Source organism: Mirounga leonina, unplaced genomic scaffold (assembly GCF_011800145.1).
Source record: "Mirounga leonina isolate KUSES-001 unplaced genomic scaffold, KU_Mleo_1.0 Mir_55, whole genome shotgun sequence".
NCBI lineage: Eukaryota > Metazoa > Chordata > Mammalia > Carnivora > Phocidae > Mirounga > Mirounga leonina.
This window is the reverse complement of record NW_023270816.1, coordinates 5562468-5580709: the sequence shown is the minus strand read 5'-3', so window position 1 is coordinate 5580709 and position 18242 is coordinate 5562468. Positions and strand designations below refer to the sequence as shown.

The 18242-nt window shown below is 41.5% G+C and overlaps 2 protein-coding genes across 4 annotated transcripts in view; one reads left to right on the top strand and one right to left on the bottom strand.

Annotated features, from left to right (window-relative positions):
* The window catches only part of LOC118001957 (parkin coregulated gene protein), a 321863-nt gene extending 321147 nt beyond the window's left edge, over positions 1–716 (bottom strand). Inside the window, exon 1 of the mRNA XM_034992154.1 lies at positions 337–716. Coding sequence (XP_034848045.1) covers positions 337–492 — 156 coding nt within the window. The 5' untranslated portion in view covers positions 493–716. The remainder of the gene's footprint in view (positions 1–336) is intronic.
* A 230-nt stretch (positions 717–946) lies between these two features.
* Positions 947–18242, top strand: part of LOC118001946 (E3 ubiquitin-protein ligase parkin-like) — a 1266913-nt gene continuing 1249617 nt past the window's right edge. For all 3 annotated transcript variants that reach the window (XM_034992136.1, XM_034992135.1, XM_034992134.1), the window contains exon 1: positions 947–1094. In XM_034992136.1, the coding sequence (XP_034848027.1) occupies positions 1088–1094 (7 nt within the window). In that variant the 5' untranslated portion in view covers positions 947–1087. The remainder of the gene's footprint in view (positions 1095–18242) is intronic.

Below are 18242 nucleotides of genomic sequence, written 5' to 3'. Positions count from 1 at the left end.
CCACTCCCCCTGCTTGTGTTCCTGCTCTCACTGTGTCTCTCTCTGTCAAATAAATAGATTAAAAAAAAAAAAAGAGTAATTTGGGGTGGTCTAGACACCATGAGTTATTAGGAAGGTGCTTATCAATGGGATGTAGCGCCTCCCTTGCCCAAGATCCTTTCTAACAACCTAGCCGGGACCTCTCCACCCTGCCGGGCACCGTCTGCAGGGGAACTGACATCTTTGCCAGAGACCACCCGGGACACAGGTTCGGAATCCATCATAGGGCCGGCCAGCATCTATAACCTGGTGCCCGCGATTCGGGGCGAGTGCGTCCAATGCAGGAAGATCACTTACGACTGAGTTTTTCATCATGGCTTTGACTGTGAAGCCCTCAGAAACCAGGGAGTGAGGCTGGTGCACCGGGAGCGGCAGTTGCGCCCGCAGCTTGGTCCTCTTCGGCATCTTGTCTGGGCATTTGTTTAAGCTCAGGGTCTCTTTTTCTGCCACCATCTTCCTAGAAAATGTCTTGCTCTCATCAAACGTGTGGTAAAAGAATCAGTGGGTTTTACGGACGTGAGAAGGAGTTCGGGAAAAATGTCAGAAGGCGCGTGACTGGTAGAAATTCAACCCCGCGGAGGGCCCAGGTCGATCCAGATGTTGGGCAGCTCCTAGGTGAAGGGCGTTGAGGGAGGGGAAGGGCGGGAAGAGGGGAGGACCGTGGCCAGAGCCGCGACAAGCTTCCAAAGGCAAGCCTCCTGGTTGCTAAGCGACGCGTCAACACTGCGGCCGAACGGCCCAGTCCCCCCGTGACGTGCGTTTCCTGGGCCTGAACGCGGAACGGCGGCGGAAGGCGGCCCGCGGAAGGCGGGCGTCGGCGGGCGGGGGCGGGGGCGGGGCGGGGTAAGGAGAAACTACGCGGTAAAACTACGACTCCCAGAAGGCCACTGCGGCGCGCCGTCCGCGCGTGCGCATTCCGGCAGCCGGCCACCGGGGAGGCAAGTGCTGGAAGATCTAGCCCCGGGGCCGCACTGGCGGGAGGCACGTGTGGGTGCCAGTGCGCGCGTAGGTCCCTGCATGCCCAGCAGCCTCCACCTGCCCAGTGACCATGATAGGTACGTGGGTGCCTGCCAGGTACAGCCTCTGCGCCGCCCCGCCGGGCCTCGGCGGACAGGGACCCCCAGGGTGTCCGCGCCGGTGTCAACTGTCAGTGTCCGGGCGGCCGCGTCCGTCCGTCCTCGGCCCGCGCTGCGCGCTTCGCGGTGCCCGCCGTGGACCTCCCAGTGCCCGCCGTGGGCCCGGAGTCTGAGTGTGTGTGTTCTAAGCCCCCGCCCCGCCCGTGGTTTGACCGGCTTCCCACCGGACACAACTTCGGGGACCCTGGTGCCCCTGCACCTCCCGGGCGAAGGCTGGGTCGCGCGTTCCCACAGCGAGCGCGCTGCGCAGCCAGACTTGCTGGGGGCCGTTGGCAGGTCCCTCAGAGCGCCTTGGTAGCTGCCTTCCAGTTAGGAACAGCCTGGGACCCAGAGTCTGTAGGACTTGCGGGGAAAGCCAGGCGAAGCCTTAAACTCTGGTGGAAGGTACCTGCAGTAATGGTTAGGATCGAAAGACATTCCTGCAAAGGGGTTTAAACGTCTTGCTCCCTCCCTTTTTTCCTTTCAAATCTCTCATTGTAGGGCTGAGATTAAAGAAGAGTAAATAGCAAGCATTAGATATTTGCATAATGAACTATTATTATTTAACACAAAATGACCTAGGTGCATTTTTGTGGTTAAAGCTTTGGGAATGGTTTATTATAATTGTTTATTATAAACACTGTGATGTGTAAGATTAGCAAAGTTTTCTCCCTTCCGGGGCTGTTAAGACAAAAGTTTTTTTTTTTTTTTTCTTTTTAACGGTAATCTTTGAAATTAGTGGAAATGCACAGTATGATTAGAAACCATTGCTATTTGGGGGGTTTATTATGACAGAGACCCGCTCTAGATTGTGTATGGAAGATTTGGTGAGCCTATTTGGGGTTTATTCCCGATGAGTGCCACTTACAAGGCACTTTTGATTGCAATGAGTGCATCTGAAGTCAAAAGTGGTCTGTCCAGAAAGATGAGAAGTGGATTTTTAAAATATGTAAGTTTGTATGCACTGATAAAGGCTTCTTAAGTCTTTTTTTAGGAAATTAATGTTAAAAAGTAAAACGTTCTACTCACTGGGAGAATCAAGCCAGTGATTAACTGACACTGTCTTTGCAGCAGTGATAAAACCTAATGATGTTGTCCAATTTTTTCTTACCTTTCTAGCATAGTATGACTTTTGGTGAATGAGTTTTGAGAGTCATCCAATTAAGACATTTTTTCTTATAAATACATTTTTCATATAAACTTTTATGAATCCTCTGAGACCTTTTTGGTGACCATTACTTATAATCCACTATAAACACAACTCTGAACTGAATCAGAAAACCAAGCAGAAGAAAATTTTCAAAATCCATGATGTCAGTATTTTATCGGAAAAAATAATTTATATTTTATTTTGAAGACCGTTGTGCAAATTTTATTTTAATTCAACTTAATATAGTGCATGGATACTTTTAAAAGCAAATTTATAGTAAAGCTATATATAAAGACGGACTTAAGATTAAAAATCACAATTCTAAATTATCTAATACATGGCTATATAAACACTTTGTTAGGATGAACTATGTTTAGGCAGTTTAGTTTACTTGGGATTCGTGGGATTCATTTACTTGGGACATGAGAAGGAAGAGTATGATCTTTGGATTTGATTAGACAGTTATTAGTAACTTATAATTACATGGAGAATATAAGGTAGATTTTAAAAGATGTTTTTTCTCATACTCCACATAGTGTTTTACATAGTGCAAATAAATGTGTATTACAACATAAATACAACATGCTCCCTCCCACGAAAAGTACCTTACATACAAAAACCATTTGGACAATGTGCAGTAAATTATTTTATACAATTAGTTGCATTGCCTAATTCTGTTGGTGGGCATATTTTTATAAAAGTCTTAATTGCCAATTTTGGACTTGGTTGTGTTGGAGAGTGCGGAAAGAAGAGAGAGTGTTGGAAGGTAAGTGAAAGTGGAGGAAGAGAGAGTGTGCCTAATTCTGTTGGTGGGCACATTTTTATAAAAATCTTGATTGCCAGTTTTATACTTGGTTGTGTTGGAAAGTGTGGAAAGGACAATGTTGGAAGGTAAGTGAAAGTGGAGGCAATTGAACAGAAGTCTTGAAGTGATGGGTTTCCTGTTTCTGTGACTAAACTTTGGAGACAGGAAAGGCATTATAGTTTATACCTAGTGATAAGCTGGAGATCAAAATATAAATCAATGTATATCTGGGATTGTTTTTTTCTGTTAAAGACATTACGCTACTCCGAACTTGGCCTTTTATGTCTATGCTCTTTTTAATTGCTACACCCTCTTTAATGCAAATAGTGCTCTTCCACTTTATATAAATCTTGGTTACTTTTGAGGAAAAACAAAAATAGGTTACTTGGTACAATAGGAGTAAAGAGGATTGAGTGTTACCTCACTACCAGTAGTATTAACCTTCCTTTTACGTTCTTAAAATTTAGGATTCCTTCTTGGCACAGGAACTGTTTCAAAAGTACTTATATTTCTCACTTGGTTTATGACTGATCTGTTAAATGCCCTGACCCAGACAGCCATAGAAACATAGTTTAATTGAAGTTGGTGATTATGACTGTGAGAAGTATGGGGAAGGATATCAAGATGATATAAAGCAGAATAGAAAGGCTTAAGAAAATTCTACTTTAGAAAAATACAATTTTTGGCATCATTATTAAAAACATATTTCACCCTTTTAAAATCAGCAAGTCTTTTTATTTAAAATTGAATTTTGGTAGTGATATTTGTGGTATATTCTAATTCTATAGAACTGGATTTAGGTATTTGAGTAGTATCAGATATTAAAGTGCATGGATCTGTATACAATAGTGTTGTCAATATTGGAATTCAAATTTCAATATCTAATTCTTTAAAAATTTTTGATTAAAAATAACAATTAGAACATAGTCACATCTGTATATTATTTAAATTATCTCTTAGAAAATATATATATCTACCTCTACAACTCCACCTGCACAGTAATTCTTGCCTACTTTTTTATTTTGTGGATGTACACAAATTACGCAAATACTCTTCAATAAATGAGCATTCAGTAGGTTTACAGATTGCTATCATCAGAAATGTTTGGGTTCATATCTCTTTATTTGCATATATAAGCATATATGTAAAGTAAAAATCTTGTTACAATTTCTGGGTGGATTTTCTAGTCAAAGAATTAGTAGATTTTGAATTTTTTCTAGGTATTTCTAAATTGTTCTAAAGTAAGTGACCCTATTTTACATTTCTGTCTAGTGTAACAAGGTAGTAAAAGCTGCTGCTCAGGACTGAAAAATTTCAAAAAGACATCCTCCTCAAGACTGACTCATATCCATCAGCAGAGCATCTGCTGGGTTTTTCTTTTCTCCCTGCCTCTTTCCATCCCCGCTCAGGTTTAGTGCCTTTGAGCAGTGCACAAGCTGCACAGCTGTGCTTGGTGGCTCTGGCAGTGTTTATAAGAATGCCCATTTACCCCTGTGTACCATAAAATATTTTTATTTTTGCCTTCCTGTTAAATTAAAAACCGTATATATTAAGTTTTAAAATGAATTTATAAGAAAAAACCCTCTCATTTTTCATTTTATATTGTTTTATTTTCATGAAACCAGATCCAATAATTGAGCACCTACTGTGTGCCTAGTACTGCTCCAGGTGCCAGGAATACACAAGTGAAAGAAATAGAAAAAAAAATGGCCTTGCTATTTATGAATGTGCAATCTAACTTTACTATTTGCCTACAAATCTATACATTTGTTTTAAAACTTATACGTGGTGAATTTTAAAGTTACAGAGTTTATATTTCTAGTTGAATGTACTGTGTACTGCTACTTTGCCATTTCAATAATTTTAGATAAAATGTGACCCTACTTCGAAGTACTCAAGATAGGCTCTAAAAGCTCCTAGTTATGACGAAGTACAATTGTGTCATAAAGGAAATTCTACTGAATCTTTGCATAGGTGATTTTGTGTAATTATGTACAGTTCTTCTTTGGGTCCAAAGGCTCTAAAATGATGACCTTATGCCCTTTTCAATTTTGGAATGATTTCTAGGGATTTTTTTGAAATCTACATTTTTTGAAACTTCATAGCTTCATTTCTTGAAAATGATACAGTGAAAGTACTTTATATTAAGATATGCAGATCCATTTCTACCTCCAAAGCTTCTTTGAAAAATGGGGAAAAAATCTTACATCGAAATGCTTCATATTCATGAAAGCAGTTTCAATGCAGAATAGTCCATATTCTGTTAGCTTTTAGTTCTTTGATCAATGAAAATTGTTTCTTACCTGCTGTTTCTTCAGCCTTTAATTGTGGCCCAGTGCTTATTCAGTATTTCTGTTTTAATTTGTATTTAATGAGCTCATTTTAAATATTTCTTTGTAGTAACCTGAATGGTTTCTCTCTTAGGTTTTGTAATATTAAAGAAGGAAATTTTTATGACAGTTGGCTGATTTATGTTGTAGTTCACCTTCCTGGCTTATTTACTTCCCCCTATAGGAGAGAGTCTTGGTTAAAAAGAATTGTGGTAAGGTTACTATATTTCCCCCAGTACTGTATGTCCTAATTATCTGGGACTTCTACCAGGTTTATTCCTGTATCTATTTTCTCTAAATAGAAACCTTTCTTCTCTGAATTAACAGGTATTTCAGCTCGCACTAATGATTTCAGTGTCCGTTCTTTCCGAGGTACTAGATCGGGTGGTGCTGTGCAGGGGGGGAGGTCCAGGTGGGTGGCAAGTGTGTGTTTATCGCCCACCAGGGAAGGACACGGGGAAATGTGAGACTGTTTCTCCGAGACGAGTCTGTGATCTAGTTGGACTGATAAGACATATATTTGGGTAAGAATCCTCCCCCCAACAGAAGCAGAGTAATTAGAAAGAGATGTGCACACACAAGCACGCACACACAAACCATCACACCACAGATTTTCAGGTCTCTTCTGCACATGTTATTTTCTCAGCTTTGGACGTTATTCCTCTCTGTTGTACATCTGGAAACTACCTTTCATCCTGCTGGATCCATTTCAAATGACACAAACTTTATATCAAGTTTTCCTTAAGATCCCCACCTGTGTGTCAGTTCTCACATTTCTCAATCTGAAGCAATTAGCTCCTCCTTTGGAATCAACCAAGAGCTTAGCAACACCACATAGTGTAGAAGGTGTACAGAAAAATAAAGATTTGCAATCCTACACTGTAAATATCATGATAGAGGTTTACACGGGGAACTGCTGGAGAGGGCAACTAACAGAGCCTGGTGGATCCACTGTGTCTAGAGGCACGGAAGGACAACTAGGAGTTCATTAGACGAAGGCAGAGTTCTAGACATGAACTGAGGCATGGCAGGGAGAGGGAAGAGTGGAACGAAGAGCATGCCCTGAGGCAGAGGCCAGAGGAAGCAGGCTGGCCCCAGGCTAGAAGGGCATGGTCTGTCAACGGTAAGCAGGGTCAAGGACGGTGGGAGGAGTCAGTGATCCATCGTATCCAGAAGTGCATTATGAACGGATTACATTTTAGAGAGATGTCTGTGGCAGGAATGGAAAGCCGCAGTATAGTGGAACAGTGCCTAGAAGTCCAGGTAAGCATTAACAGCTTCCTTTCCCTCTCAATCTGGAGATGGCCTTCCAGTAAGAGAGAGGGTGGTTGTAGGGTAGGAGATGGCTTTTCTCGGCCTGGCGGCATTTCTGGTGTCAGTAATTCATCTTTGATGAAGGGCTGCATTTAAAAAAAAAACAAGTCCTCATTTTTATACAATGTATTAAATATCTCTCATTGACAAGTATTTTTTTTTCATGTTATTAAAGCTTTAAATTTATTCATGTTTCAGAAGTACTCTATATGTCCTTCTTTGATATGTAGCACATGATGTTTAGGTTTCTATTTATAGTTTGTTCCGTAGATGGGGAGAACACTGTTGCCAAACCCAGAGGCCCTGAGTGACCCAGCGTAGTGCAGAGTAGGGTTGTTTCCTTTTCAATATCTGCATACCTTATACACCTGGCCCCGTATTGAGACCATCCTTGGACGAGTGTTTGTATTTTTACACCTGGTCACGTGTTGAGACCATCCTTGGACGAGTGTTTGTATTTTTAATAGTATTGATAGGTTCTTGATGATTTCTCCAATTCACTTTTCCTGTAAGACTTGAACAGGGTCCCTCATAAAGGTTAACATTAGAGCCCTTACCATTGGAAGAGGGAAAAAGCTTGAGATGTACAATATATAGCAACCTTAATCTGTCCCTCAAACCCCTATTCCCACCCTCATCAAATAGGGAGAAAAAAAAAAGTGATTAGGGAATTAATATTGGTGTTCCAGTTGAGACAATTTCATTATTTATGTAATCAATGGATATACCAGTTATTCCTATTGTTGAATGTTTCTGGAGTTTCAGTACATAAATTAGGTGACCTGAGATGAAGCCCTTTGTAGCTACATTGTGCTTTTTTAAGCTTATTGTGCAGAGTAGATGCATTTTCCAGAACATGGAAAGGTAGGATACATGCCTGAAGCTCGCTCTGCATGAGTAACACAGAGAAATAGGACTGAGTTTGCAATGTCTCTCTTTCAGAGAAGCCACGTGCACTCCCCCTTTCCTTGTGTCTTACTGTTTTTCTTCCCAACATTACTTCATTTTCTCAGAAACTGGAGTTTTGACATTTCATTCTTCAACTCGAAGGAGCAGCTGTTGTCTGAATAATTAAGAAGGGAGCTCTTTCCTGACTTGCTGCTGGTTTCCACAGAGCTTGACTACTGGTTGTGAAAGTGTTTCTGAGGGTAACAATGGGAATGGCATGACTAACAGACTGGGGCCCACCAGGGTCCTTGCCCACACAGGGAGCCGTCTACAGCAAACAGGCCTTGTTTCTGCATTTTGCTTTCTTAGGAATCTTGTCCTGGATACACTTTATTCCTTGATCCAGTTTTGGGGAGTGAGGAGCTTTAGGCTGACCAGAGGATTGGGTACCAGTTAGGCTTACTGCCTGGAGAAATGAGGGTGGAAGAAGAGTAATTCGTGCTCTAGCATGCTTCTTTCCACCCTTGAACTCTGGCTTGGAGTCCTTCCAGCTGCGTGACGTGTCCTTGAGGGGGGGGTGAGAGGTACAGATGGAGGCACACTGAGGCAGCACTCCACAAGTTGCTGCTTCCCTGGGCTGCCGAGCACAAACACACGTAGATTGCGCAAGGCGGTAGGTCGCATTCACCAAGCTTGGATAATTATGTGGGACAACATCAAAACATGTTTTTAAGTGAAGATGCCCGAGTTAATAGTATCGGATAGGAATTTTAAGTGTTTTACAGCCTGCAGAGGTCCAAGAGGAGTCTTTGCTGGGGCAAATTGACTGGTGCAGTCAATTTAGACATAATTGCATGACACAAACAGAAAGTAATATATAGTGGAGGTCTGATACTTGCTTCCCATTCTACATTTAAGAATTGGTGAGATGGGGCGCCTGGGTAGCTCAGTTGGTTGGGCGACTGCCTTCGGCTCAAGTCATGATCCTGGAGTCCTGGGATCGAGTCCCGCATCAGGCTCCCGGCTCGGCGGGGAGCCTGCTTCTCCCTCTGACCCTCCCCCCTCTCATGCTGTTTCTCTCAAATAAATAAATAAATAAAATCTTCAAAAAAAAAAAAAAAAAGAATTGGTGAGATGCCCAGCCATTGGCAGGTTAGGGCGTTTCTTCTTTTATTGTGGTCCTCTCTAGAGTTTTCTTTTCTTCATGGTCCATTTTTATGTACGTGCGTGGCATTTGCAGTTTCTCACTACATGCAAAATTTCTCTCAAATGTATTGTTTTTTCCCCCCTTGGCTTAATTACAAGGAATTCACCAAATAATCTTATTCTCAGTGTATGATGATTTTATTCCAGGTGTATATGCTTGCCTTTATACCCTGGCAACTGCTGGGCACGCCAGAACTACTGTACATTTTGTAACCGTTTTTTTGGGGGGGGGCATTGTGGAATAATTTTTATTTGAGGCCTAACATATGAGGAACTTCTTTATTGGGTCTAGTCATGGTTGTCACAATTCTTTGTGTATAAATTTATTAAAAATCCCTTCTGGCTTCTGCGGCCAATTTAATCATTTTATGCTGGATAGAATGCAAGTTGAGCTGGTAAAGTTAGAGAATGGGTCGTGATGCCATTTGAGGTCAGATTTCTGGAGGTGACATGATTTTTTTTCCTTCAAGCAATGATGATAATAACAATATTAACATTATGACCTAAGCCTCATAAATATGTGTGACTTCTTCAGTAGTTAAGAAATATTTTTAAAAAATATTAATATAAGAGCTTAGTTGCCATAACTGAAAAGTAGATAGCATTATATATGTAAGGATTTCAGAGACTATCCCCCCAAATTACTATCTTTGGATTGTGGAATTCTTTTGCATTGTGGTTTTGTGTTTTTCAGATGTTCAACATTAAGCATATAATATTTTGCAAATACAGAAATGCAATGAATGTTATAAACATAGTCTTAAGGATTGGACAAATGTATCACCATTATAATACATGTAGAACTGACTGTATTTCTGTGACAAATTATGTCAGATAAATTACCAGTCACGGCATCGAGTAACTCATGTTCTGGTTATAAAAGTAGTGTTTTCTAGAAGGCAGATTAGCACCATCATTTCACTAACTTTTAAAAGTGGTGGGCGCCTGGGTGGCTCAGTCGTTAAGTGTCTGCCTTCGGCTCAGGTAATGATCCCGGGGTCCTGGGATCGAGCCCCTCATCGGGCTCCCGGCTCTGCAGGAAGCCTGCTTCTCCCTCTCCCACTCCCCCTGCTTGTGTTCCCTCTCTCACTGTGTCTCTCTCTGTCAAATAAATAAATAAAATCTTAAAAAAAATAAATAAAAGTGGTATTATACACTTGTGAGGGGTGGCTCAGTTACTGTGTTTGGTTCCTGTTGCAGCTGTAACAAATTACCACAAGTTTGGTGGCTTTAAACAACATGGATTTATTCTCTTACAGTTCTGGAGGGCACAAATCCCAGGCGAGTTTTAAGGGGCTGAAATCAGGTGTTAGCGGAACCAGCTCCTGGAGGCCCCAGCAAAGACTCCTCTTGGACCTCTGCAGGCTGCGTCCCAGCTCCTGGCTGCCTTGCTCCAGTCTGGGTGTCTGCAGCCACAGCACCTTCTGCTTCTCTGTAGTCAGATCTCCCTCTGCCTCCCTCTCGTAAGGACACCTGTGATTACATTCCCCATCTCAAGATCCTGAATTTCGTTGCATCTGCGAAGTCCCCTTTGCCCCGTAGTCACATTCCCAGGCCTCAGGGACTAGGGCATGGCCAGCCTGAGGAGGTTCTTTTCAGCTGACCGCCACTACCTTTAAGGCTTTCACCATCTGAAAGCTAGTTTTGAAGTGTCGTATTATGAACTAAGAATAACAGATACAGGGCGTTGAATTGACAGTGAATCTGCTACTTGATTTTGCCTTTTCTGAGGTCTTTTAAAGGCACTGCAATAATGTCACACGTGAGGAACCTAATATTTATTTTGTGGACTAGTTGATGAGGCTGGCCAAGGACATAACTCATAACTCTCAGGTGGCAAAAGAACATGTGGCTACACTCCAGGACTGCGATGGTGAATTACAGCTGGGTAATTTGCTGTACCAGGTTGCTCATTTGTATCCTGTAGAGCAGGGGAAGCTTTGTTATGCTTTTGACAGGAAATACGACTTCACACAACAACACATGATCAGGGAAAGCAGGAGCAAAAACCATTTTATGTACATTTTGATTTCTTATTTGCCAGTTCACCATGATTGTTAGACCCCCTCATGCTCCTGTGGAATAATTTAATGTTGTCCTGCCCTTCCTAAGTAATAACTAATCTGGCTTTGTTGAAAATTACACAGAAGTTGTAAGTAAATTCTAGTAAAGTTATGAAGGACAAAAAAGAATGAAATTGTGTACTTTACTTCGCTAATTTTTTTTAAAAAGATGTCAGTATAGAATTTGGTTTCATGAGGCAGTTTTAGCTGAAATATTTGGAAAATATTCAATTACACATTGTTAGTACAGTTAGGAGAAACTCTAAGGGAAATATGGAATGAATTTTTAAAATAGATGTAGAAGTGGATTTGTAAGAAAATAAGAAGTTTATTTTTGGAAAAAAAGAAGAAAGAAAATAAATGTTAAATTCAACAAATATTTATTGAGACCTTGTGTTATAGGACCCGTCACAGGTTGCAACTCTGCATATCCAAATGAGGAAGTCACAACTTAGTGAAGATGCTGCGTACACCTGCAAAATAGTGATCAGCAGTAACAAAAGTTACAAAGGAAGTGTGTTTACTTGTACAAGGGAAATTCCAGAGAAGAGGTGGATTTGTGCTGGACCTTTAGGGATAAGTGGTCTCCTGAGCAGGCAAATTAAAGTGCATTTCTAGCAGAGCAAGACGTGAGGGCTTTGAATACGGAGGCTGTGCTGGGGAAGGAGGAATAGTGGATGGGAGCTCGGAGTGTAAGGAGCTCAGAGAAGGAAATGAAGAGGGATCAGGGTGAAGAGAGATAGAAGCCTTCTTAGACAGTTTTCTGTTCCATGCTGGAGGGTTCAGGTTTTGCTGTGCTAGTAATGAGGAGCCACTTGGTCTAATTGCTAAGAACAGGCATGGTCAGATTTATTTTCAGAAGGCTAGCTTTGGCCGCAGGGCCAAGTTAAATCGCACTCACTCAGTTTAGGATGACAGAAGTTATGACAGTACGAATCTGGTCAGTCCCATGCAATGAAGAGAGCACGTGTGCAACAGGCGGTGCTCTGTGTCGAATTCCAAGGCCCATTGGGGTAGAGGAAGCAAACTTGACTGCCTACAGGGGTCGGTGGCAGGTGAATATAACTTGATGAATCAGGGCTCTTCTAAGACAGTAGAAAGTGACAGTGTCTGTGACTGAAAGTAAGAAGTGAATTCAAATAAAAAAATAAAATGGGCAGTATCTAAGGTAAACACCAATCTGTTGCATTGCTTCCCACTTAGGATCTTCAAGCTGCTAGGACATGTAGCGGTGCTTCGATAATCAGAGTAAGCAAATCCTTCACAAGGTTTGTGTGCTTCACCTTATTTCGTTGGAATGATTTTCCTGCTAAAGTTTAAAGAGCTAATCTCATTTCATTTTAATGTTGTGTGTTTACTTACCTGCCTCATTCTTGGGGGAAGAAGTATGCTTGTTCTTAATAAATAATCGTTGAATGAGTAGAAGCGTGAATGAAAAGAGAGACCATTGTCTTGTTTCTGGTTTTGTCTTCTCTAATCTCCCTTCCTGTTGCTGAGGTTGAAGTACCTCATGGAAGAATCCAGTCTCTACTGATACTTGCCTGCGGGGTGGGGCCTCATCTTATTTAGTTTTGTAACCCCCCAAACCGAGCATAATCCCAGTAATTGCTGAAGTGGATGAAAGAATAGAGAAGCATAGTGATTATATGGTTTGATTTTGGCATAGACGGAGTACATTAAAATGTTTCATATTCTGAGAAAAGATTTATTAATTTTAGAGTGATCTTAGTCTGTCACATTTTCCTGTGCAAAAACTGGAGCTAGTACAGGATGATGACTTCTTTCTTTTTGTCCCGGGTCTTTACTGTTTTTCTCCTATTGCGTCTCTAATGCTGCCCTTAGAGGGAAGCCATTCCCTTATTTTAACTCTGGATTTAGTGGGGATTTTAAAGTGGTTACTCCCTGCAGGACGTTGAGAGTGTAAATCACATGGATGCATTGTCTCTTTTCCACCATTAGCTTTTAACTTTACAACAAACACAGACCCCAATGCTTCACTGGGGTCTGTATTTACTTATTTCCCTAATGCAGCTTTTCCCCATGGAATACTCTCAGTAGAAACATATGCTCAAAGCTTCAAAGTAATTACAATATCACTAAAAGCTTCATAATCACATTACTGAAACTAAATGTTAAAAAATTTGATTTTCCTTGATCTAATCATTTCAATTTAATTTTAGGCTACCGCATGATTGATAGAGGAAACCTGGCAGGCCAAAGTCAAGGAGTGTTTATAATGCCTAAAGCCTTGCTCAGAAAACTTCAAGGCAATTTAATTTGGATAGGAATTCATTTTAATTATTCTGAGGGATTTTTTTTAAATGGGAAAAATAGATTTGTTTCCCTTCTCTTAGTGTTTGACCTGCTCTGATGTCATCTGTACAGCTTTCTGTCTGGAGTCTCTACCCCACTTCCTTCTCAGCCCTGCTAGACAAAGACCCTGGAGGATACAAAGGTCCCAGCTCTAACACAAAGAACTGAACTCAGATTCTTTTTCATAATTGTCCCAATGATGTACTTTCATGTTATTTATAAGACAGGTTTAAATTTTAACCTTTTTTTTTTTTTTTTGGAAATTACAGATAGTTTTGACATATTTGTGTCTCTGCAGTAAGCAAGCACACCCCCAGCAGTGTCTGCATCAGGGTGTATCCTGATGCATAGCAGGACATTCCAGCAGTATTGCTCCCCCACGAGGGTACAGACCATGATGAATAAACATAGCTACCTTCTCCACGTGGCTTGCGGGGTGGCCGGGGGGGGGGGGGGGGTTGGCCATCCATCAAATTCATGTCTGTGGTTGTTCTCAAAAACCATTCATTTTTATTTTTAATGAATTATGGAGACAAGTGAATATGAAATTACCTTCTGAGCTTGTGGATTTTCCTAATTGTTAGCACAGTTTGTTTTAATCACATGCATTACAACGCAGTAAATCTGGAATATTTACGGATCACATTTGATACTTAGCCTGAAGTCTGGACATAACGCTAAGGGAGTTGAATGTTGACTTTTATAATTCTGCTTCTAAATTGTTATTTCATCCTCTTTCTCAAGTTCTTTATTTGCTTGTAACAGTGAATAATAACTAGTAGACAAATCTTGTGCAGTAATCATACACAAATCACTCTGTGACATTTGAGTCTGTTCATTAAATTTCTGAAGGTGAATTTTGAACCCTCAATGCTTTTGTAGGATTTTTGACAATGGAAAATAAAATTATCTTTCTTAACTCTTTATTCCCTGAATCGTGCACACTTTTCCTGCTTTTTCCACTCCTTTGGTGGAGACCTCATTTTATAAACAATAGTCTTTTAGCCATTTTTTCTGCCTCCATGAGGGTAGGCTTATTGTGTGGTTGGTTGATTGATTGATTAATGGTACTTTTGAAAATCAGGCTTATAATTAAAAAAAAATATATATATATATAATATATATATATATATATATATAGTCTGTGGCCAGTAGCACCCCATATTCACTTCTTCCCTGTTCAGGCCATACTTCAAATCATTCTTTCCCCTAAACGAGAATATAATGATATCTCATAAACTTAAGATTTCCTCTCCACACCATAATGTAGTAAAGTGGTAATAACAGTTCCCTTCATAGGGATTTTGCTACAGTGGAACTGGAATTGAACAGAAGAATTCCAGTTTTATGTGGAGGCCCAATAGGAGAATCCATAAGTTTAGGTTCTAGAAGTTAAGGAGGTGATCCAGGTTTTTACATTCATATGTTAATGATTTTCTCCTGCTTTCATCAAATAATCTAGGATGAGTAGCTTCAAATTTATGACATCTATGTCAGTTTGTACTTGACCATTAAATATGAATGGTTGCCTGAACTGGGCTTTATATCATGTATCAGAGGTGGTTCAAGCCAGAGATAAGCTTGTTGGGTTTGGGAATTGATTTTTACTCTACTTGCGAACTAGTAAGTAGCCTGCTAATATATCATGGATGCTGTCAGAAGACACAAGACTCATGGGTCAGAGAAGAAGGACTTTATTACTCATGGCACAGCAAATTTCATAAGTGTTATCATATTTACACCAATTTCCTTTGCCCTGAATCCCATAGGAGTGATGTGCTTTGGCCCATATGGATGCCATGCATATAGTGGGCTTGCATTGCAGGTGAGGGCCATTTATTGAACTTGAAGCATCTGCCACTTTTTTTTTTTTTAAGATTTTATTTATTTTTTTGAGAGAGAGAGAGCACACAAGCTGGGGAAAGGGCAGAGGGAGAAGGAGGTTCCCCACTAAGCAGGGCGCCTGATGAGGGGTTCGATCCCAGGACGTTGAGATCATGATCAAGGCAGATGCTTAACCGACTTAGCCACCCAGGCACCCCGCACCTGCCACTTATATAGCAAGCAAAAAGCAACCCTTTTCTTTGGGGACAGACATTACCTTATTTCTTAAGGTTGTTGAACGCATAAGCAACCCTGAGAAATGGCCCAGGTAAAAGAAATTGAGGCCATACATTTTAGGTCCACTTAGCAAGACTTGTAGGGGAGTGTGAGTCCTAAAGAAAACTATCTCTCCTAATACCCAGCAGCCTTTAATATACCATTTTGGCTTGTGATGAATTTTCACATGAATATGCCACACGATGGGCATTCTGGTTCATTGGGCCAACAGAGACTTGGACCAAATCTATTCAACTTGTCTCATAGGGCATTTAGTTCAAGCTGTGATCGATAGGATCCCAAGCAGCAGGATGAGGCCAGCTTGCAATACTGACTCTATATCCATCTGTCCCCATCCTGTCAGGGTCTCTGACTCACCTAATGTGAAGAAATCCCAGGGGGAGACCAGTAGGTTTTAATTATTATGGGATCTATTATCTATTATGACCCATATAAGGAAGTTTGGAATAATACTGCCAATAATAATAACAGAGGCAATAGACGTCCAGAAAGTAACCCTCATGCCCAATGGAGAGCTATTTCATGTTCTACTTTCTCTCACATGGAGAGCACAGGTCACTCTAGTTTGGAATTTGCTGCTACCCTTTATTTGGATCACTGTTAGACGGGTTTAATTAGGCCACATAGACAGTATTCTGAATAGCTGCAGCCTTGATTGATGGCACACCCTAAGGCTGCTTTGGAATCTGGACAAGCCTATGAATGTGTATCCATCCCTTTGACATAAGATTGTGTCAGTCCGGGAGTTTGCACAGGTATGAGAGGATGGTCCATGTTTTGGAGCTGCTGTTGATGGCCTCAGGCACAGCAGAACTGTTTGGGAACAGCCTTGTTCACATGACTTTTCCTGTTTTTGTAGCCCATGGATGGGGATGACAAGCTTAGAAGTGTGTTAGTGAGTCAGGTTGCCAGTCATCACTACCACTTGACTCATGTGGATCGTATGACTGTTTTGCCAGGCTGAGGTACTGGATATGGAGAATTAAGAGAGCATTAATCACACCCTCTCAAACCTCTTGGGATTTGACATGATCCCTCCCAGTTCCCAGATTTGCTCCTATCCCTCCATAGCCAGGGAATTGGTTATGTCACTTCCCAGTAGCTATACCTTTATCTTTTTTCCATTCAGAGCTTTTGTTTGGAAGGGTCAAGTGCAGGTGGGATAAGGGCATTTTTACACAATTTACAGAGACTCATTAGGCCCACCACTTTGACCACCGTAGAGATACATGGTGAGCAGTGTACTCAACTCAGTAACCCAAATGGTCATTATCTTGATGATCTAGGATCTAGGACCATGCCAGTCCAACACAGATATCCGGTGGCTGAACCAAATTTATGTTTGAATCTTCTGGGATCCCTTTTGATTGGGCTTCCACCTGGAGGGCATATCAATTATCCTGGCCTGAGATTCCTGTTAGGGGAAAGAAAAACACATCATGCCCAGGAGTGGTCAGGGAGAAATCTCAGATTTTCACAGTAAGTCTGTGTAACTCTTATCCTTTCTGGAGATGGCTCTATCTAGTGGCCAAACTGCCTTATTAAGGTGTCTAGATCAAGATGTGGTGAGTGAGATAGAGTCAGAAATCCTTTTGAATTGATTTATAAAGTTCCTTTTCTCTCTCAGTAATGACAGCAACTTGTAGATGATAAAGGTCATAAAATGTCTATTGATTACTTTGACTCTTGTCCCACTGTTAGGTGGTCTTTATGGCAAAAGACACCCCATTGTCAGACTAAAGATAGTATGACAAAATTAAGAACATGACCTAATTTAGTTTCAAGAGCCACAGTGGTGTAACCAAAGTCAGCTGATTGGATAGTAACCTAAAAAACTGTTGACAGTGGTAAAGCATTAGGATTATCTCAAAATGGGAGTCAAAGGTTTGATGTGGTCATTTTGCTGGGAGTGCACAGGGCAAACATGGCCTCCTTCTCTGCAAAACAAACGGGCCAGCTTTTGGAAGGAGTCACAAGTCTGACTTGCAGTAGTAGCTTCTGCATCCAAAATACCTTTACTTTGTGCTCCATCCATGATGGTGGATCCCAGTAATGATGGCAATGATCTGGGCAGCACAGGCTTGAACAACAGCTTCATTCCAGTTGGTCTCGTCAGAGAACCGACCCTTACCATGAGCACTTACGTCAGTGACCCAGACTGATCAGCAGCCACAATTTATTTCTACGGTTTGTGGCCCTACAGAGAGGGGCTCATTAATCTGCCAGTCTCTAGTTTTTCAATTGACAGGCAAGCAGACATCTAGGCCATTGGCAGTTGTCTGAGAGTCTGTAAAAATATAAAATTCCTGGTCCTTAGGAGCATTATCTGAGACAAGAGTGGTAGCTTTTCATTGAGACTGTTGTGTGAGTGGTCCTTACCACAACTAGTGACCCCCAGAGCTGTCACTGGGGCTGGATGGCTACTATTGCTCAGGGGAACCATGCACTTTTAACTTAGCCACGCTCTCAGTGAACTCGGCCCAGCGGTTGAAAGAAACCTGCGCAAGCCCTGTTGGACCAGCAGCTTTGTGTCATGTGGTGGAGTAGGGAATCTAGCCTCCCCCAGAGGAGTAGCTGCCATTTTTTTATGTAAATGGGACAGTGCCAGGGCTGGAAGAGCTCGACTCTTGAGTATACCATTTCTATTTGACTATCAAGGCCTGTCGTTTCCTTCCCATCTCATTAATTGTTGAGTCCGGGTAGACATACGTGAAAAGGAGAATGTCAGGTGTTTATTTTCCACAAGAGATTAGTTGTATGTTAATAGCTACCTATTTTAAAAAAAGGTAAAAGGAGGGACTTTGTGGCTCCATCAAGAAGGCGTGCTGTTGTACTAGGAGAGGACCTCTAGGCACAGCAGTTCCTGAACGTGAAAACCCCTTCTGACACGGGAACTGT